This window comes from Anser anser (genome assembly GCF_964211835.1).
Source record: "Anser anser genome assembly, chromosome: 6".
NCBI classification, from domain to species: Eukaryota; Metazoa; Chordata; class Aves; order Anseriformes; family Anatidae; genus Anser; species Anser anser.
Genome location: NC_139726.1, coordinates 32,173,098 through 32,195,874, shown reverse-complemented (window position 1 = coordinate 32,195,874; position 22,777 = coordinate 32,173,098). Strand labels below are relative to the sequence as shown.

The 22,777-nt window shown below is 42.5% G+C and overlaps 1 protein-coding gene across 3 annotated transcripts in view; it reads left to right on the top strand.

Moving 5' to 3' along the window:
• SPAG16 (sperm associated antigen 16) overlaps window positions 1-22,777 on the top strand; it is a 399,263-nt gene that overhangs the window by 329,122 nt on the left and 47,364 nt on the right. The window contains exons 19-20 of one of the 3 annotated variants that reach the window (XM_083841614.1): window positions 10,951-11,034; window positions 11,321-11,444. The exons of the other annotated variants lie outside the window; for them this stretch is intronic. Coding sequence (XP_083697740.1) covers window positions 10,951-11,034; window positions 11,321-11,444 — 208 coding nt within the window. The remainder of the gene's footprint in view (window positions 1-10,950; window positions 11,035-11,320; window positions 11,445-22,777) is intronic. 3 annotated transcript variants of the gene reach the window in all.

The following is a 22,777-nucleotide window of genomic DNA, read 5'->3' as shown; positions in this document are numbered from 1 at the left end:
CCTTGGTTCTATTAATAGCACCCAGCAAAAGCTTCTGTTGTCCTTATTCGAGGAGAAAAGGTGGAGGTTAGCTGGCTAAGAGCACGGGATTAAAAGGTCCTGTATATATGAAAAGGAGGAAGCGGGGGAAATCCCTCAAAAACCCTCTGACCTTGTGTGTCATGGCAGATCCAGGATCTGACATTGAGCATCCTTGTGTTCTGCCCCGTGCTAAGCGATACGGGTTTATCCTGGCCTACTTGTTCCTCCCAAGCCCCTGGAAGCAAAATAAAAAGATTGCTACCTTTTGTGAAAAGCCAGCCCACTCCCTCCAGGAGCGCGGATCCACCAGCGATCACTGTAAGTCGCTATTAGATTGATTCAGCGCCGTGCTGGGCTCTTCTCTTCCTTTCCACCAATTACAGAGGCTGACAGAAAAAAGGGGAAGAAGTAAGCTGCAATAAATGGGAAAGTGAGGAAAATATTGGCATTTCCAAAGATTTAGGACACAGTCACAGTAAATCCAAAGACTTAATACGAACCTGACCTTAATATAAGAAAAATACCAGAAACAGTCTCCAAAGGCAAATAATTTGTGTGAGTTTTCATTTATGACAGCAAAGCTGGCTCTTCGTGTAATTCATCCCGAGATATAAGTGAATCTTAATCTGTGGAATATGATACAAGCGTGCTTCTCAAGTGCTCTGTTAACCACCTCACTGTATTTAAACCAGAATGTATTTTGAAGCCTCGCAATATTCTTTCATAACTGTAATTTTATATGCTGCAAATGTGTACCTTAATAGAAAGGAAAGTGGAAAATCATCTCAAAAACCGTGAATAAGACTTTGCATCCACAAGTTTATATAACACACCTGAATGGAAATCTGTCTTCAGGCCTTTATTGATACAGATAGATTTTGTTCGGCAAGCAGGCTTCTCCTTTCCACACCCAGCTGGTATTAGAGCTCTCTGTACTGAAGGTAGAGGACAGCTTTTATTCATGTTTTGAATTTTTTCTTCTCTGCTAGCATTTTCATATGTTAGACACCGTAGAGACATTGTCCATTACAGGAAGCATCAGGAACAGAAGGCCCCGACTAGCAGAGGTTTGTACTGTGCAAGTGACTCCAGTTTCTGTGTCTTTCCACTGTTTAAACCACAATCATTCTCCCTAAAACCTGACTTAACCATGGTACTTCACAGCACTGCATCTTCCCAGAGCAGAGTACTCTTCCTATGGTGGGACATGTCCTGCAAAAGGCCATTTCTCCAAATGACCTCTCTCTACCTGAACCTAAGATGTCCTCCTGGCAAAGGCACGTCCCATATGCAGGGCAAAGCATAAGCTCTGGTGGGTTTTGGAAGCTTCTGAGGTGAGGGAGAGAAGCCTTGATGTGAGGATTGCAAAGATCAGCTTGAGGTAATTAAAATGTCCAGCTGTGGCATCATTGCAGTGGTCAAGGGACTAGTTCCATCAAGCGAATGGTACACGTCGGTCTGTGCAGTGATTAATAACTATAAGCTTACTGCAAAACCCTTAGAGTTTTTTTTTTTTTTTTTTTTTTTTCTCCATTTCACCTGCTCAGGAAGGTATTAGAGTCTCACTGGAACAGCTTTTGGGATAGTGCCTGAGGTTTTGGTGCATCTTGTTTTCTGTTCAGGTCTTCTAGGAGGTAACTCAGCACTACAGAACCAATGCCAGAGAAAGTCTGTCCTTTTTCCTCATGATCTAAAGTTGCATGTCCACCTCTTTCTACGTCTCTTTCAATGGTAGGATTTGTTTATATACATATGTTTGCTTTGGGAAAGCAATTTTGCCAGCCTTTTTTTCCCATTACACTATAAGCTGTTCTGCTTTTACAGCAGAGACTGTCCAGAATTTTTCACATGAAAGTATATAGACGTCACCTTCAAGGACAGAGAAAGATTTCTCATAGAATAATAGAATGTCTTGGGCTGGAAGCGACCTCAAAGACCATCTAGGTCCAACCCCCTTGCCCGTTGTCTCATCCTCCCACCGTGCACCACCTCCCTGGCCAGTGCTCCAGCCCCTGGCCACTGACCTCATTCCAGGTTATCAACATCTTTCTCCTGTCAGGGGCCCCAAACAGGACACAGTATCTCGATACGGTCTAACAGGTGCTTAGGCAAAGATGGATTGACTTGCTGGGCTCCTGTTAACACAACCCTGGATGCTGTGAGAGTTCTTTGCAGCCTCTGGGAAGAACTCGGGTAGCTATGAAGGCTTACTGTCTCCGTTCCTAGCACGAGTTTTACTTTCCTAAGGGGTTCCCAAAGTACTCAGAGAGTATTTCAAGTGGAAGGTTGGACCGATAGCTTCCTGAGACCCCTTCCAACTTGAATTGTTCTGAGTCTGTGGGGCTGTAGGATTGTTCCAAAAATCACAGTGACTGGTAATGGTAATAACCTTTATTTCATCTACTCAGTGTTTGAAATTTACTGTTGAAAAGAAAGCTCTGCGTGTGATATACTTATTTTTTTAGGAGAAAACAGTTACCCAAAATATCAAAATATGTATCAAAGTACCAAAAAGCCAAGTACTAAAAAGTCAAAATATGGAAAGCATTAAAATATTAAAATTTTATTGACCAAATGGCACATTACATTTTACTACTTAAGCATTCTGTTTTTTATTCCAAATATAAGCTTTTAATTCCTACATTCATTGCTTCTTGTGTGTTGTTTTTTTTCCCTATATGTACAGTACATAATAAAAGGAAAAGCAGGATACAGGCTTTGACTTTTTTTCTTGAAATTCCTTGTGGAGCCAGATGAACAATTCTTCTGGGTACTTTTTATTCCCTTGCAGGTAATAGAAATCCTGCCTGAAACATCTAAATGTTTAAAAAGATGTGAGCATTTGAATTCCTATAGAATATATACTATACCATGCCATAATTTCAAACCTTAGTGGCTTTCCTCCTGAGCTGACCACTTTTTTTAGAATATAGTATACATTTCTATGGCAGTTTTATCCTTTTAACTGAGAGCAAAAGGGATAACCTTTCTTCCTGTTCTGTCTAAAGCATCTTTTAAAATGCAGAATTGTGCTTTTATTATTTATTGCTGTGGTTTTGGTAATTTAGGACAGCTTTATCAGTTAATACAGTGAATTTGGTTTATTTTTGTAAGAAGAGGTGGGGTTCCTTTTAAAAATGCACTTGTTTCCACTTGCGAAAGCACTTGCCAAATGGGGCGTGTTATCCATTGGCCTCTGCTCAGGGACTGGGTAAGGGCACGGCAGCAGTGCTCAGCGAGGGCAAGATCTATCTGCTGAGGCCAGAAGGAGCCACTGCAGAAATAGAGAAATACTAAGAAATGTTAACGCTGGGAAAGAGATCTCGAAGTACCAGGAGTTGCATCTTCCCGTGCCCAGGCTGCAATCATCTGACTGGATTAACGCAGCCAGGCACTAGACTTTTTCCCAGTAGCTCTTGGCAAAAACATCTGAAAAGTACAAGTGGTGCACCTCCACTTCCCGTGACCTCAGCAGTTAAGTACACGCTGCCGCGAGATTGCATCTTTTTTTAGGACCAAGTTTCTCTTGCTTCCAGACAACAGATTTTGTTATGCCTTTATTTAGTAAGAGTGACAAGTGCCCTGCAGTCAGTCGCTTAGGCTGCTGCGTGTAAGCTTACGCATGCAGTCGTTAGGTCACCTCTCAGCCTTCTCTTCATAAGCAAGAATTACATTTCCTGAACCTGAGTGCTTTTTTATCTGCCCAACTCCTGGTTCCATGTTGGAACCCTTCTAAAACCCTCCCAACATCCTCTTGCTCTGGGCACTGCCACATGAGGCCTAGGAAAGCCAAGTCATCCTGAGCCTGCTGTCTGCTGAGAGGCAAACACTGAGGGAGGCTGCTGTTCCCAGAATAACTGATACCTCACTACTTCTCTTCTGTGTGAGTTTTACAGTTAAAATCAAGCTGTAATTACTGCAGATAGGATTTTCCACGGTGGTTTTGTGACGTGGATTCTCAGTGTGCTTTCCCTTCTGTTTGAATCCTGACTTTTGTGAAGATATCAAAGAAGTGAATTCGGTCGTTGGCTCCCACAGGGCTCCATGGTTGTCTGTGTTGTAGAGCCAAGGAACTTGGAGCTGAGCCGCGACAGTCCTTTTTGTGGCAGTAGGGACCAGCTAGGGCAGGTGAGATCCCAGCTGGTACATGCACAGCCGAAGGGCTGGTACTTGACCTGGAGGACTTGCAGACACCTCTGCAGAGATTTTAGGTGCACGCTTACCTTTCGAGGTGTAAGCTGCATCATCCAAGTAGACAATGCAGGTGATGATGGGCAGAGGAATGGGTACAGGTGGCTTGTCCAAGGCCCTATGGCAACAACTTGGACAGAGCTAGCAAATAAGCTGGGTGTCACAAGCTGTTGGGGGTCCTCATCTTCCCTTTTTTATGTGCAAGATAACTCTTTTAGGCCAGAAAGGATAAAGGCACATTATGGGATACATTTTTTTGCTGACTCTCCTTTTTTTGCACCGTATTCCACAGTGCCCTATTTTTAGAAGTAATGCATAGTGCCTGCACACATTACAGCAGCTGGGCTCTCTGAGCCTTCATGGAATAACTCTTTATAGGTTGCTCAAACTCAGCAAGCAGAGTGCAATGTTTCCCTGCATTAAGCTTTCTGCAGCTCTTTTCTACAACAATAGGACAGGTAATTGTAATGTAAATTATTCCAGTCTGCATCATAACCCTCTGCAGCACAGAAGAATGTTTCCAGCGATTCTCGTGTTAGATACTGATTTGACTTTATCACAGAAAGGTATCTTCTTGCTTTTTAAGAGCTTAAGAAGCAGGAAGTGCATGAATAAGCAACTGTACTCAGGCTTTTTACCATCAGAAAGCCTGAGATGATAGCTGTGAGGGTCAGGACAGGAATGGCCCCCACGCATCTCAAGCACGAGTTTCCCTAGTCAGCGTTGGTTGCAGTAATTGTGTTGCCTGAATGAAATACTTATTCTTTCCTCAAGTCTTTGAGGTGCAAACTCGCTCCTGTAAGTGAATTTCTAAAGAAAGTTGCTTAACTACTGCCGAAAAAAAAATGAGAGTGCTGCAAAGTGCGGTGGTAGCTCCAGCTTTTCCCAGCTCTGAGAACAAAGAGGTGTCACAAACAGTCATTGTGAAGTTGATCTTGCCTCGAGATGGCAGAAGGAGTAATGACCTCTTAAGCATCCCTCCAGCCCTGCTTTCTGAGATCCTGAAATGCCTGCTGGGTTTGCAGGAGCTGTAGGAATGGCATCTTGAGGAGCCGAACCACAGCAGCTTCCAGACCCCTGGCTAGAAGGCTGCTGCGCCGGATTAACGCTGCCTGGCCCCAAACCCATTCTGCATCTCAGGGAAGCCCGTAAGTCATTACAACAGATGGAGTGTGCTGTGTTTGCTTCCTTGCTGTTGAGGAAATGGCAAACAAGGCCACTGTAATGAAGAGTTCTTGCTCGGGTAATCTTCCCCAAAGTGACACAAGAAGCAAAGCGCTCAAGGTGGCAGCGTGGCTGCCCTGCAGGGTGCTGCTGTTCTCCTGGGAGCAGGAGGGTGAGGCTAGCCCACCAGCCCCTGAAAGCTGGGAGCTAAAGGGGTGCTGCTGAACACACCTGTGCTGGTTGTGTGCAGGTTTTGATGGGGTCTACAGTTCTCTCCTAGCCTATATGCAGCTTTCTACTTTTACTCCTTGCTGCTGCGGCTTTCTTTTTTTCTTTCAGCAATAGGTGAACTTGATTATTGCGTGGTGTCACAGCCGGGGGGGGAATACTGTGCCAAACAGCACCTGTGCTGCGGGAGGAGAGTCCTTGAGACTGTCAGCCCCATTAAAATCTGGAGACCGTGCAAGAGCATAACCTATCAGGCTGCCTTTCCCTTCAGTCCCATTGTAATTGCTGTACAGGGCACAGAAAATGTGGTGTACTAAAAAGCTAATATTTTGACAGTGTAAGAGATCGATGGAGTAAAGACATTACTCAGCATTTTGAAGATTTACCTTGTTTAAATGCTGCCTTGCTCTCTAAGGCTTGTGATTTATGAAAGCAGAGCTTAGAGTATTTTAGTGTAATTCTAGGGGATATCCACTCATAAGGAGGGAAATAAAACAGGTCAGGACAATTTTAATAATTCTGTCTCCCAACAGTGATTGCTCTTTGACCAAGTGCAAATAAAGCAAAAAGTCTCGCTAATAAATTGAGAGGAGAGAAAAACTAAAGTTATAATTTCTTATTAAACATTATTCCACGACTTTCGTTTTGATTATAAACGCCAGTAGTGGACAAGGCAGAAACATGAAATCTAAGCTTTTTTAATAGAGACTAAAACTAGACCACTTAACATTCATGATTACATCACCAAAATATACATTTGAAACACTCAGCATGTGAAATCTTTGTTGAAAACCTCTACACTTAAGTAGATTTCTTTCCTAGTGATACTGTAAAACTATATTGGATTCCGGTCACTAACCTGTCAGTGAACCTGTGGAGCTGGAAATGTCTGCGGGGCTGTCATGTAACATTTCCTGGTGACACGGGATAACCCTCTCTGCTGACCAGAATGTAGAGCAGTCGGGGAGAGCGGCGTATACCGAGTGAGTACTCTGCAAAGCCAGGTGAAAAACCCACTCTTTCACACCACCCTGTTCCAAAGCAAGACCCGGTATTGCTGGATTTGTGTGTGGCAGAACATGCAGCACTTCTACTGCAGTCAGAAGAAAAACAGTCGTTTTTAAAACCACATTAATATGTAATTATTTGACATCATGTCAGATCATAAACACAGCCATTTCTTGTAATGCACGCTTGGATTTTATGTAAGTTTTAAAAAGCCTTCACTCAGAATGATGTGGGAAATCAGATGTACACAACTGGTAAAACACTCAGAACAAAACAGAAAAAATTTGCCTTATTTTAGCCAGTTTGCTGGGAGATTGCAGGCATCTCCAAAGAGGTCTAGCCACCGTGCCGTTAGAAGTGAAGTGGTGGAGCACAGCGGGATGGAATAGGGACCACATTCCATTTTTGTCTCTGACTGTCTTGGTCTCTGAGATCTGTAAGTTCAGATGAAGGCTTGGCAGAAGAAACGAAGCTCCATCTGTTTTACTGAACTGCCTTTGGTTATTAGGAACAGCGAATGTAGAAGTAAAAGGCAGCTCTCGTGGGTGAGCATGTTTACTTCTCTGTAATTGCAAGCAAACATGTCAGATAATCCTTTTTTATAAAATTCACCTTAAAAATTATTAGCTTTTAAAAGACAGTTTCAGAACATTTCTCTCCAGAGAGTTAGAAACTTTATTCAGAGTCCCAGCCCCAAAGTAAGCATACCCTTTCTTCTCCTATGTATGTTGGCCCTTTTCTCCTTGTTGGTATTTAATCTGCAGCAGAATTTGACTGAGCAGTTGGACCCTCTGTCAGCCCTTGCCTTGTGGGGATCAATAACTATGGCCTTATAATGCCTTCTCATAAGATCAGCCCTTCAGTTCCCTGAAGACCCTTTCCTACACCTTTCCCAGGTTGAAAGTGTCTTTTCTGAACACGTGGACCTGGAATTTGTGCGGGGCATTACAAATGAGTTTTAACCCATGCAGTGCGGTCTGTTTTGCCCATCTGCCTTGATGTGATAGCAGAAGGTGGCATCACACTGGTGTGTATGGCTCTACCACCCTGAAGGAGCATCATCTTCCTGTGAGCAGCCAACATACCTCGTGTACTCTCAGTTTATAGCCTAAATTCATACTAATCTCCAGGACAAGACCTTGCACTTCTTACCATCATTATTCATTCCTTTTTTTTTTCCAGTCCTTAGCATCATCCGGCTGCAATTGCAGTCCTCATCAGTGTGGTCACTGCCACCTAACTTTGTGCCATTAATGTTTAATTAGCTTGACTCTTGTTTGTTGTGCCAAGACAACTGATGAAAATGCTAAATGAAATGAGTTGTGGACCAGTCCTGGAGGTTTAGCATTAATAACTTTCTTCCCATTTGGTAGTTCCTCTGGGACCACATCTTATTTTGTCCCCTTCGGCAAGATTTTTAAGCACGTTTTGTTGCTAATTCCAGTATTTTTAAAATTACTGATTTCTCCATCTAGCAGTTCATCTAGCAGTTTGCATCCAGATAAAGTTTATTTGCTTTTTTTTACTCAAAAAAAATCAGTTGACTTTTCTCAAAAGGGCTGAGTCTCGCTTGTCGTGGTGGTAAACCCACTCCATATGGTGTTCAGCTTTCTGTTTCCACATTCTTATTTTTTTCCTTCCTGGGCTTTTTTGAATAGATACAACATGTGATGTCAGGCTGATTCGCTGGTCTTCTTTTTACATTTTAGGTAATGGTGAGTATGGGGGTGAAAGTATTTCTAAGGCCTGCACTTGGTTTTTGTTTGGTTGGTTTTGGTTTTAGCTCTAACACAAAATATTTTGTTCACTGTTGTTCCCACAGCAGCATGGCAAAGTCCCTCATTACCTGATAGCTCTGACCTTATGACAAACTGTTAGCCTCCAAATACGCTTTTGAAAGTTAACCTGCTTGTGTCACTTGCTTAATTGCAGTTTCCTTGAGGTGTATCAAAGCTCTTTGTATTAAACCATCAATTTTTAATATAACCTTTACGTATAAGCTACCAGGAATTACTTTTGATGGTACATCTGCACAGGAAAGCAAGGATGTGATCGCAGTGATATATGGCAGTGAAGAGGCAGCAACAGGAGCTGGCGTGTTGTGGCCAAGGACTCAGAGGCTGCTGGCATCCTCAGGGCAGAGGTTAGGAAATCCAGCTCTAGGGCTACCCATATCCTGGGCTGAGCTTGACTTGCCTTTCTGGAGTACCCTAAGCCTCTAGGGGTGCACAGAGGGAGCTGTTCTCTCCTTGCTTTCGGATAGATGCAGCAGGTAAAGGAAAAGGATGACTTGGCTTCCTGTTGTTGTTGCTGCTGTTCCATCCCCGCAACAAGATTTGGAAGATGCTCGCTGCAGATTTTGAAGTACTGAATCGTAGTCTCAAGCTCGATGTGGAGATTTGATTGGGTTTTCTGGATGTTAAGGGTGTTCTTCTGGACAGCAGAGCTGCAATAACAGTCACGATGAAAACTAGACGAAAATTATAGGTTTCCAGCATTAATTAATGCATTTCCATTAGTAACCCTGCTAAAGATGCTGATTAAGAGCCTATAATTGCATTTAATCATAAAATTTCAAGAAATACCTTTTTTGTTTAACTAATGCAAGCTTTATTTTCACAGAGTATGTTGCGTATATGTTCTGTACTGTTTGTGTCTGTTCAGCTGACCTTGTCATTTGTTATTCTCGGTGCCAGCTAGTGCTTTTTCTGTTTCAATGAGCATTGTTTTTTTAACGTGAAATGCCACTGTGTTTTTTCTTTGGCAAGAGAATGTCAGTGTCTGTAGAATAAGAGCTGTTCAGAGCACTTGCTGGCAATCAGGGTATTAATCATTACTATGCTTTGCTGCTCACTATAAAATCCTCTCTTTAAAAACATATCTTTATAGTAGGCTTGAGCATGTAGGTTCAAAAGATTCACATTGTGACTCAGAACTTGTATTTCAGGTCAATGAAATACGCAGAACTAGCTGATGTTCATGCACTTAGAAGGCTGACATCTGTCCTCAGCGAGCTAGGTTGTTCCCTTTTTCTTCACAAGACCAAAAAGGCAGCTACTTACTCATTTGTCTTTGCTTTACGCTGAGCTCCTGGAAATGCCAAGCTGCGTACCTCATACCTGTTAGCATGCATCTCCTGCAATGGCTTAGGGCGATACCTTAAACCAGCATCTCCAGGGACACCGACAGGCACCAGTAAGTCAGGCTGAGCACATCTCCCCTTCCCTACAGCCTCCCAAAAGCTCAGCAGCTCCCACCAGTAACACATAACATTTCCTTCCTTTGGGGGAGCTGTCTTTGTCCAAATTCTTTCCCACACGATATGGGAATAGACTGGGCAGATACTCAATCTGTATCCACGCGTTAGCACGTAAATACCCCTCAGTAAATCCTATTGGGTGCTAAAGCTTGGAAGTGATTGATAATACTACTTTAAATGTTTTGTTTCACTCTTTAGTCTGGTGTTGGACTGAATCAACTGGTGTTTTCAGAAAAAACGTCAGAAAATCATTAGAAGGTCCTTCTAAGCAATTTACTGTTCAAAGCTGTGTGAGTTTAATAAATTGATTCACTTTTTTGCCTTCACATATCTAATTAAGTTCTTTGTCATAGCATGTTACATATAATACTGCTCTATATGATCTGCATGTGATATTTTTGATTACAGTATTTCTGTGTTATGATTTTGTCTTGTTTGTTACCTATTTATGAACTATTCAGAGTAGAGTAACATATCTAATAGACTTCTCTGCCATCCATCTTTCTCACATCTTTATTCAGGCAACATCCTTAGCTCCCTTTTAACACAAAACCCCGATAAAAAAGTAAATCTTCATTATTTCTCTTGAAAAAATCCTCATTCCTTGGCTTTTCCTTATCTTCATATGTTGATTAATATTCACATCTTTGCCCAAAGCCTTGTTTTTCAGGTCAGGTAATTCACTTCATGTACTGTTTATGTCCTCTGCAGTTTCTTGGTATAGATGTTTCTCTCATTTGAGAAAACAGATGAAACTATATTACGCTTTCAATGTGTGTAAGGTCAAACATTAAAAATTCCTTCTGCCTGCTCACTGGAGATGAGATACTTAGAGCAATTCTTTGTTCTGCTTTATACAATCTTGTAAATCTCTCTGTGAAGGGCACAGTTATAAATCAGTAAATAACCACCAAATTTGCAAAGTATCTACCAGCACAAAAGTTGCAGAGCTGGACCACAGAGGCTCACCTGTGGTTCCCTCCTCATCCCAGAGTTCAGGGAGGCGTTTTGTAGTTGACAACTCTACTTTCAGGACAAGAGCTTGCTATTTCTTGACCAGTCCTCTGCCTTCTTTCTAGCCAGAAAACTGTCTTGGAAAATGTCCGCCCTGTCAGATGTGTTCCCTTTTCATCTGGGAATTGACTGGTCTGGAGAAGAGGCAGGTAGGCTGGAGATGCGAAGGTGCTTCCTGTCTCTGACAAGAGTGGCAAGAGAGGAATCTCACTGTGCTTAAAAGTAGCTTTCAGTCTGCAAGCACCATGAGACCCCGTGGCGTGATGGAGAGTTTTATCCTGTGCCTCCCACTAACACCAAGGCCATGTGCAAACCACAGAGATGGCAAGGAAAACCATCACGTTTCTAGCTGAGCATTCCTCCTTCATCGTTTTTACAAATGACCATGGTGATAATTTAGAGAAATCTGTTTCAGTTCTCTATGTCTGTTCCTAGGTGCACTTAATACTTTGTTTCTATCCATTTTCACTGCTTCCACATGGCATCCATCAGACTTTCACATGGAAGCAGCTGTCCTCACCAAGAAAAGGTATAACTTGGAGTTGCAAAGTCATGTCCTGTGAGTATTCAAGCTGCTTTTGAACTTGCTTTTAGTTTATGTTAAACTGTTTCTTTAAGGATACTCAGCTATATCTTACACTGTTGGTAGTTTCTGTCCGTGTAAAATGCGCAATAATGCCAGGAGGCTTCACTGCTGCATTTTAAAAAATACCCTAAAATCTATCTTTCACCAGCAGTCTCCATAACTTGACAGCCTGCTCGCATTTCTCTGATTTTCAAACCCCTTGGATCAGAAGGAGGAATTATCAGTAACGCTGCTTCTCCCTCAGATTGGCAGAAATGATACACCATTGTGCTTCTTGAAATTTGTCCATCTTCAGAAGATTTATATAGGAATTAAGTGGTACATTGACCCTGTGTGTTCATGGAAGTGAATTTCAACCAGCAAGAAATTTCTTCCCTCTGAATAAAGGTTAAAACAGCAGAATTTAACTTGCTGTCCTTGAAAAAAAAAAGAGTGTAATGGTTCTGCCTACACAGTGTCCTACAGCATGACGTGTTCCTTACACCAGGGCAGGCTGGATGTAAAATATCATTGCTCTGCTTTGACAGCGCTTTGTTTCCCTTTGCAGCAGCACTTGATAATCTGACAACGGAGAATCAGGGCCTTTTAATTTTAATGAAAAACTGACCCAAGTTCTTACTCATGGAGTTATTCGTCATGGTAATTTATAGGTCACATCCTATCCACTCAGAAAACTAGGAAGTTTGATAAAGCAGGAAAAACAGACTTTGAATCCTCAAGTACTTCAGAGAACTTAAAGTGATGAATGGGTTTTAATTAATTTAAATATAGTTAGAGGATCAGATGGAGCATTATTTCGAAGTGATACCAGAAGAAACTAGAAAGATCATGGCTTCTGACGTGCTAGCGTGCAGTAGAGCATACAGAAAGGATCTGGCCATCACAAACCTACTTAAAACACATTTTATTTCAGAATGATTGGTCATTTGCTGTTTCTTGTCTGTTTTGGGTAGTAATTGGTGTAACAACTTCACACTGGCTTCCATTCAGTAGGTCAACATTAGAGTTACATAGTTAACATGACAGGAAATTATTTGCAGTGGTCCACTAGCAAGTTGAAGACATCAGCATAACACTTTTTAAAAGGAAATACATTAAAAAACACACACACACACACAAAACCTCTAACAGTTGTATCACATAGCTGATTGGCAACCCAGAACCGTGTGTTACATTGCTGTGTAAACGAACGTTCCCTCCAGACATCCTTCTGGGTGTCATTCTGTTGAAACAGAGTGGAATTTTACACAAATGTCATGTTTCCATAAGCTTTGTAGCACAGATTGCTTACTGTAAGCTGGCATGGCTTTATTTTACAGCTGACCTCAACTGTTCTTTACATTAGCTGTTACCAAAATGAATTGATCGTGTTCCATTTCTAGTGGCTCCTTGTTCTTCCCAACAACTCCTGAAATCATTTGTGGTCAGTGGAGGTTTCAGGTCTCTTCCAACTCCAGCAAAGCCAGTGGCCTCGGAGATTCAGCGAGGTAGATTTTTGCTGTTGACTCTTGATCTGGTCAAGGTGCATAGGAAAGCTAATGCAAGTAGAGCCACTGTGACTCTACAGGTATAATCTGGAGGACTGCACTCCTCTGTCCTTGGGTGTCTTCGGTGTCGTTGACATAGAAAAAGCTTGTGGTCCATCAGTTAATTAGCTTAAAACCTGACAAATAATTACGACTTTTTTTTTCCCGAACTATTCTTCACCTTTTTTCTACTAGTGCATTTCAATTTAAATTCATTTTTATAACATAAATATTTTAATGTGACAAAGAAAATCTGTTTTAGATACACCTGTGTATCTGACGACTAGATTATCTCATTTCTCTTCCTTTTAACACATCTGGTAGCTGCTAGCTGAAGAGGAATAATGCTGTCCCATGAGTGTGAGGAGACAGGAGTGAAGTCAGTTAGGGGCTTGAAGGATTTATTTGTCCAGTTTTTGATGGAAGTTCTACTAATGGTAGTGGGATGTGGACAGCTACTAGAAATATGAAGAGAGGGAAAGGATTCCTTGAAAATATTAGCTAAAATATCCTGAAGAATCTCTTTCAATGACATGAAGAAATGAAGCACAAGGGACATTTCAGTAGCTTTCTTTATTAGACAAAAGTAATTTAAGAAAAATTCTTCCGAAATGTCACTATGAGACAAATTTAATGTATGGATGAAAAAAATTTGCATGAAAGCCAGAACTTTAATTTACTGTTAGTTAACTTCCAAACACAACTAAGTAGGTTTAATTGGCACCGTGGCTGAAAGTTTACTTGCAAAAGCGTAACTAATGAGTACAACGGCCACGATCAGAGGCGGCGTACGGTTTCTCAAATGTTTCATTACAGATCTGCAAAAATGTGATGGGGGATGACTGTGCATCTGATTTCTGGGTTACTCTCTCTGTTCGTAGAAGAATATAATTTACTTATTTAAATTGTAAATGCTGGAAGTAGTTTGTGCCCAAAGGAAGAAAGTTTGTACGACGAAATAATTTATCACAACTGTTATATTCCTGACTTGTGCTACTAACTTAGGAATATTGCAGTATTTGTCTCTATTTGTAGCAGGAGAAAGATTATTTTATTTGAAAATATGTTTGTTCTGTCTCGTGGCAGACAGCTGCTGGTTTATGTGCTTATGGAATATCACCAAGTTGCTGCACAGCCAGTGGTGAGGTTGTCTGGGGGTTTGAACAGCTGCCAGAAAACTGCATCTTTAGCATCAAAAGCCCCTGTTAGATTCTTGATACTGAGCTCTGTCCTGACGTTAGGCTGTGGCAGCTGCTGTCTGGGGCTGATGCAGTGCTGGGGGGGTCTTGGCTCTAGGTTGGAGTGATCTCTCTGCACCCAAGTCACAGAGATCTTTTTGGCAGGCTTTCTGCTGGTGGCTTCATTGCTTCATCTCGTGATTGCATGACTTCCTGTTTTTAAATTAGACAGGGCCATAGCTATACAGTTTTCAGAATATTTACAACTGGAAAAAAAAAAAAAAAAGTTTCTTGGCCACTTCCGGGCCTGCTCAGCACTGGATACCAGGTCTGTAGAGTATTAGGTCTGCAGGATGTGGTCTTGTAGATGACTGTTGTCACTTTTCTATCTAGATCTAGCAGATATTGGAGAAATTTGGGGTTTCTTACTGCTGTCATCTAAGGGAAGGAGAAGGCATTGTTCCATTTTTGTCTCCCACCCCCAGTGCTATACAGATGGGAGTTTTCAGTTGTGTCAGTGGCTTCATGCTCTTGATGGCAGCACAAAGAGCAACTGCTTGTTCCTGGATTGCTCCAGTACATACCGATTTTCTCACCTAAAGTCCTTGGATGTCAATGAAAAGCTTGCCAGGATGTTTAGGATACGTGTTCTGGTGGCCTTTTGTATACATGCCTTAACCCTTTCATAACTATCCCAAAGGAAAAATGGCAGAAACTTACAATTCATGTAGAACACGCATTTAATTTAAGAAACAATGTACATAATCCATCATGATACCAGCATTAGCAGAATTCAGGCTTCACAGGAGATGAGAAATACAGAAGTAACTGCATGGTATCTGGACACTGCTAATTACCAAATAGACTCACAGTAACTTTTTTGGATTAACCTAACCACTGTTATTTTCTGGTAGGAAACAGAGATTTTTAAAATTACAGAAAATTACATAGCATAATCTCTTCAAAAGGAATGCAAAATAAGCAAAATCATGGGAAATGTCAGCGGTGTCCCTGTTTGTGCCCCATGTGCCTGTACCAGCCAGGCACCAGCTGTGCGTCAGTTTTGTCACTTCAGAGCCTCGATGTACGTGGTCTCCTCGTGGAGCTACTTCACTTGTACTGGTAAAACAAGCACGAATATGCTGGTTCAGCAGAAATCAGTGATGGTTCAAGGTGCTGGGAAATGCCTCATGCCTTTCAGCTGGTTTTGTGTCTAAATGAATGAATGCAGAGAATGCAGCTTTATCTCTGGGTGTCTGTAAGGGTGCTGATGGAGGACTTGTAATGACTGGCTGTATTTTCAGGCCATGCTTACTTGAAATCTCACAAAGCTTCATTGTGCTGGTTAATCAGATTGTACTGCCTGTCAGAAAACAAAAGCCAAGGTCTAAACATTTCCATTTCAGCAAAAGAAGCATCACCAGCAGCGTTTAAGTGGTTACCTATGTGCAAACACTTCTGTTTTGATCTTTGGGCGGCCGCATCCTGGAGCAGCCCTAAAGCTGCCACAAAATTTCTTCCCGCTGGCAGCCGGGGCCACACAGGAGTGAGCCCTTTCCTCCTGTCAGAGGGGAATCATGAAAATCAGCACAAAATTCAAGGGGCTTGGATGCTGTGCTGGTGGCCCTGTGAGCCCCCAAGGTAGGTGATGGGTATTTGGGAGCCTGTGGCACCATCCCGTACCTTGGGGTAAGGGCCTCAGCATCTGTCTTGCTATTTTCGGTGGACCTGCCCTTGACTTAAAGGACTTGTGAAGAAGGGCATCAGAATTTGTCTTCCAATAAGCAGAAAGCATTTCCAAACTCAGGTATCTAGGGCGTTATTTTTTTTATTCAGCTTTTAAGCATTTATTTTTAGATGGCATGGCTCCACTTGATAGCAGAGTGTGAATTTAAATGTTGTAAAGCAATATAAATGGCCATTAAGTTAGGAAGCACAGTATGACCTTTTTTGAAATATTATGCCAAACATTGTGTTTGCTTTGTGAGCTAAGTGGAACTTCTGGAAGGCTGCTGATGATGAAAGGCACTGGCTAGGTCTCTGGGGAGAGAGCACATTATTACAAGATGAATCTGGGGATCTGACAGAAATAACAAAACAAAGCTGTAAGACTGGGCAAGATTTTAACAGGAAGAAATTCAGATTGATTGCAGTGATTTTCATATGCCTTATTTTTCCAGAACTCACCGAATGCTTTTTTTGACTTGACTTTCCAGCTTGAAAGGTGTGCTATTGAACCCTGAAAGACGCTAGGACTGTGGGAGAGATTTGTGCAAAGCTGCCAAATATTTATGCCCCTTTGTTATTCATATTCTGGTTATTATTACTAGATATTAGAGCAGCAATTAAGAGCCCCATCCAGTGCTGATGTCCCAGCAGTTGCATAAAAAGGCTAATGGGGAGCAGGGGAGGCACCTGGGTGGAGGTGAGAGCAGCTATTCTGGGTTGTTGATCATTGACATTTTTTATCTGACAGCATTCCCCCCAAACGGCTAGAAGTATCACTTCTGTTTCTTCAGACTAAACCTTGGCTCGACACAAGCAGATCAAGGATCTGGGTTATTTTTTTTCCCTACAGAAGTGCTTGGACTTTCTCATGACTTTGTAAGGGGTAACACCACAAAAAAAAACAAGCTGGGATCAGTAATCAGCTATGACTGCTGCTTTATTTAAGACAGAAAGGAAGCATGCAAAGCAGAACTGCCATCTAATTCCAGTCACTTAGTTTGCAGGTCCCTTCTCTGTCTCCTCTTTAGTTTATGTTTCTCCTGAAACACAGATCTGCTCTTCAGGGGGAGCAGGGCACCCCAACACTGGCAGCAAGTTCAGCACCTTTATGTATGCTGCAGACAAGTAAGTAGTTTGCAGATCACCACAAAACTGGCTTCGAATCCTGGCTTTGTGTTTGTTGTGTCACGGATAAATGAAGCAGTTTATGTACTTCCATTGTGGGCAATTGGAGCAAACCTAAATAAGATTTATGAGCACATGGCAAGTATTTGTCAGTTGCTCCAAAAAGCTGTGTGAGGTGCCATCCTGGAACAGGTAAATCAAGGATATAACCATTTTCAGACTGCAGGAGTATGTGGTTTAAGCCATTGGTTCTCAGCTGGAGAGACGCATCTCCCTCGGGAGGCATCCCAGCTCTAAAGGTTAGGCACATACTGTATTGCAGAAAAACTGCTGAATGAACAAATTCAACGTTCAATTTGAAGACCTTTTATAACACCTTTTTCCTCGCCATTTCATAGAAGGTGGAAAACTTTCTATTTTTCAAGTACGTCTGGAATCAAAATTAGCTTTTCCCCTTCAGTTGGCTCAGCATTGTCATGTGTCTCAGTAAGCTTTTCAGTTCATGCATACATAATTTCTGCACTACAAATACAACATAGTCTTATTTGCATTTGTTCTTGTTGCATGAAACTCGCAGACCAGAGGAAGGATTTTAAATCTTTCTTTTATTATTGTTTTCCAAAATAATCTTTTTGCCTTATGTGGGTTCGAAGGAAGTTGAAATTTCAGGTTGAAATAAGTTCAAAGGCTTACCTTTGTATAACATTGCTTAAATGCTTCAAAATACAGCGTTTTGAATGAAATCTTGAAAGAGGATAATCACATATCTATTGCATAAAACTATTGCCTCTTCTGCTGAATTTTTTTAGAAAGGTGATAATTTTTCTGCCTGAATTCGGAGACAAAGCTGGTTAAGCTTTGCCAGACAACTAGACAGCTAACAAGCTTTTCACATGAGCAGGCAGTCATAGCATCAGGTAACCCCGTTGCATTACACAGTCAGTCATCTACGTGTTCACGTGGCAATATCAGCTAGTGCAAACGTTCGTCCCATGTGCGAGACGAGAGAGATAACAAATAACTTCTGTAAAGCTTCCCAATCACAAGAGGCTTCCTTAAAATTTAAGAAAGGGGTTACAGAAATAGGGTGTTCTCTTAAAATATATATATATAATAATAATAATAAAGTTTAGCACCTTTTCCAATGGCCTTAGCCTATTAACTCTTTGTGCAAAGTGGGATGGAGAGAGGCCAGCTCCTCTCATAATTAATGATTCTTCCAAAGCTTACATACACTCCTCGCTGTTCCTTAATAAATCCCCCTCCCAGTGGTATATGTCCTCTGTTAGCTTCTTCCTGAAGCTCTCCCTGCGCGTGCGGTGCCTCTCCTCCCGCGCTGCCGTTTGCAGGCTGATGCTGGTTTTGGCGCAGCTTTAGCTCTAGAACAAATGCTCGCTAAGCGATGATTTCTGAAGCGCAATTTTAATAATGACATTCCTCACTTACATGATGTAGCACTTTTCACAGCACTTAGGAATTATTACGCAAGTCTCGAAATACATCCTGAGGGTAAGTTTAGTTCCAGCAGTTACTCAAGTTGAGAAGCGGAAGCATGGGGGCTTAAATAACTCACAGAAAGTTGCCTGAGAAGTTCGTGGTGACTGTGAGCTGGATTCCTGGCTCCCTGCTGTCATCACAGGATAACGCCGCTCTCTCTTGTCACCTTTGAAGCACCATCCTTTGTCATTGCCCTTCCTCGACTTCTCTAATGAAACCAATCTTCTAAAGACCGAATTTTGCTTCTTTTCTCTTTTGTGTTTATCTATTAAAATACATTTTCTTCAGGTACTGTTTAAGCTGTAAAGGCCATTTGTTTCATAACATATTTCTTAATTGCACATTTCCAGTTAAGACTACTGCTAGCTCTGGTAATGAGAGTACATCAATCATCTGTCAAACTGTGGCACAATTCTGAATTATGAAACACATTATGTATTAGCAGGGCTGCGAGTACTTATTTGGGAAAATAAAAAGAATAATTATGTGCATCACCTTAAACAGTTGAACCTGGGTCCTCAGGTGGTGTAAATCACCATAGCAACATTGAATTCAGTGAATCTCACTTTGTGCAAATGAGGTTTCTTCTATTCTTCATTTTTTCTTCGCCCCTTGAAGACTTCAGCAGTTGTTCACAGCTTCCCCGTCCTTCCCCTCATCCCCTAACTTTTTCTCTCCCTTCCTGACATCCTGGATCGTTCCCACCAGCCTCTTTCTCCCAGGCACTGCTGTCATTACAGAGCATCCTGGCAGCTCCAGGTGATTCTCCTTTCAAAACCCGCTGCCTTTGCTGACACGCAGCTCCAGACCCCATCCAGGAACATCACCACCTTCCGCTGCTCATCCCCTTTCCTTTCAGCTCCCTTGTAGCAACCCCTTTTGTCTTCCGTTCCCTTGCCCTCCCTTTCAGCCACCTACCCACGCACTTTTCCTTTACTCTCAGCATGATTCCTGTTCCTCGTGGTTTGTCCTCTTTTCAGCCTGGATGCCTGAGGAAATAAGGCTTATATAATTGGTCCATCTGTCAGGGCCTCCACGAGTTTGTCAATCCTCCTTTAATAACCTGTTTGCTAATTGCAGCTAAACCGGAAGGAGGGGCAGCACAGCAGGAGATAGCACAGTCCCCAAGGTTTCAGGAAAACAAGTGACTGGCGAGAGGACAAAGAGCGTGAGTGCTGTGTGGAGGAATAACTAGCAGAATTCAGTACGTATATATTCAATATATTCTGTCTGGCAGAAACTGGCTGTCCAGAAATGCCCCCCCTGCATCCTGGGGCTGGGTGAAGCGGGCAAATGTGGCAAGGAGGGCAGGGTGAGGAAGCAGCCGATACAAATCTGTCCAAAATCAGACAACATTAGTACCCTGGATCACAGTGCCGTGTTTTTTTCTTCTTCTAGCTCTTTTTTCTGTTTGATTTTCCTCCAGATTTTCTCCCCGTCCTTTTCCCCTCTCTGCATGTTTTTGTCTCTCAAGTTTTCCTCTTTCCTTTTTTTTCTGTCTTTCGCTTCCATGTCCTCATCCTCTCTTCATGAATTCCTTTCCTCCTAAGGAATGCCTCAGCAGTAATTTCAGTCTTGCCTTTCATCCTGCACTCCCCCACATACTCTCGTTACTGCTAATTGTGCTCCCTTCCTGGACTGACACTGCTTCCCGAGAGGAAGAACTGCCGTAATGATTGGTGGCAGCAATGTCTTAACCATCTTCTTAGAGCACAAACACTGTCACAGTGTTTGAAAAGCTACATTAATTGAACATAGATTTGTTCAGGCTGCTTATTGAATGGATTTCCCTCGTGCCTGGCTTGTGTTACAGCTTATTTTAGCTATAGACTGAATCCGAACAATAGTCATTACTCTGTCCAACATGTGCCTCCACCAGATGCCATTCTCCACTTGATCTGCGAGCAGAAGACCTTGCCTTGCACCAGTCCTGAGACTCGAGGGATCATGAACACCAGCTGTGCACTGAGTCCAATCCTGGGTCATCGAACCGTGTACGTGGAATGGGAATAAAAAGACTTTTCATGGCATAGAGTTTACTTAAGATCAGCTTTTCCAAGGAGGCTTGTCTGCCACCCACGTAGCGGTTTGGGGATTTGGGGCCAGGATTGCTGAAGGGACTGGAAGGGAGGGGGTTGTCCTGCCTGCTGAGGCGCTGGGACAGCTGAGCTACTCTGTTCAGTTGGGCTTTACTGCTCCCCACCTGGCTGCTCTGTGTTGTGCTCTGGGGAGGCTCGAGTATGCCCCTTCCCACCTGTATTTCTTCAGGTCTGTAAGTAAGGCATCGCCCTTCTGTTTCAGCTGCTGCCCCTACAGGATTGGCATCGCCGTGCTGAGCACTCCCAGGAGATTTCTCTCACCAAGCCCCCAACCCTTTCCCACAGCTTAGACAACTCCATAATGATTTGTTGACAGATGAATATGTTGGCAAAGAAGTCAGGACATGTTTTCTAACACACGGGCAGTGGGGACATGTTGATCCGTGCCCATCCCTGAATTGCCTCACTCAGTCGTAACCTCCAGAAAGTGGCTTAAAAAGGGGTCACCTCTGTAACTGGAAGCAGCGTTGGTGGCAATCCGTGCTTGCTGGTGCATTTTTGGTCTGTAAATACAGTGGACGGCTGTTCAGGTGGTCTTCAGATGTGCTGAGCAAGCACAGCTCCTATTAAAGTCCACGGAAACACCCTATCTGTAGGATTTCACTGCTGCGTTGTGATCTGCATCTTCAGGGTCTGCGTGTTGAACTGGGCTTGCTGATTTAGTGCTTTAGCTAGGGCACAGGTGCAGTGGCCCCGTACGTGTAAGCACAATATATTTGCATTTCATCTCTCTGAATCAGCGTAATTCCCCTAACTACCCTCTTCAGTAAATTCCTAATTGCCAGCAATTTATGTCTTTACCTATTTATTGCAGCTTGCAAAGTTTGCAGTAAATTTGGCTTGTGATTTTTGTGTCTGTGCGTGTGCGGAGCAGTTAAATCATTTATGTTCTGAGGACTTTAAAGAAACATATGCCTTAAAATCAGCAAAGCACTTACTACTTTTGCATACACGGTGAAGTCTATTTTATTGCGTTACATTACTAAATAACCTTGGTTGTTATTCTTCAAGGTCTCAGTGCGTTGAGCTATTAACAGCTATGGAATGTATCTAAACTGCATTATGGCTGCATAACTACAAGCTAAGGGGTAATCGAAGATCTGTCAGGCTTAACGTAAGCATATGGACAGCTCTCCACTACTAGTATAGGAAAAAAACCACCACTTAATTTGGAATTTTTATGCAGAAGCCCCTAAGGATGCTTTTACCTAAATGATCTTCAACTTATACAATGCAAATAGAAACACCAGCGTGGGGGAATAAGGAACCAGAAGTTACTGTGCTGTAAAAGGGAGAAGGAGCACATGAATATTTAATGTGTGTATATATATAAAATTAGTACAGAGATAAACAATTTGATGAGTAATGATGCATATATTTAATTCATAGTTTTATGCATTTTTAAAGAAAACCTAAGTAGATGAAAGCTTAAGCTTAATTAAAACAGTAAAAGAAGCATTCAGGTTAGTTTATTCTCTGCTAAACATTGAAACACATATGACAACTTCTGAAAATTTCAGTTCCTGGAAGGGAGGGAGCAGACGAAGCTGTAAGATCTAACAGTGAAATTTCTCTGGACAGTGGGCTTTTCACGAAGTCTGCAAAATTTGTGGAAATACGATATATTGAACCTTTCAGCCATCGCCACTGGACATGCCTTCCATCACCCGAGCAGCATTAGTGCCAGAGCTGGGCCAGTTGTCAGGCATCCTGACACTGCAATACTGTTCTTTATGGCTGCGTATGGATGCTCTCACGTTGGTGTTATTAAGACCACGAAGTGATTAATGTAAGGAGAGGTGTGTCACTGCACGGTGGAAAAGACATTTTTCTTCTTAGGTCCACTGTCAAGCAACTTTTCAGGCAGACTTGCACAGTTTAAGAAATTCAAATCCTGGTTTCCTATTGACTGAGAGGAATACCCGGAGAGGATCCTGAAAGAGGGAGCTGAATCAATTTCCAGCCCAGCTGTGGCTGACATATCCAGCAGTGGCTGGAGCCAAGCAGCAGCCACTGCCTGGTGGATGAGCTGAAAACATCTTCCAGGGGGTGGCGGAGCGGTGTGAATTGCTGCGTCCCTCCTACAGGTACAACCCTACGGGTTTACATTGCAGCATCGCCTCCAGGCTGGAGTCAGGATTGGCACAGCCTTG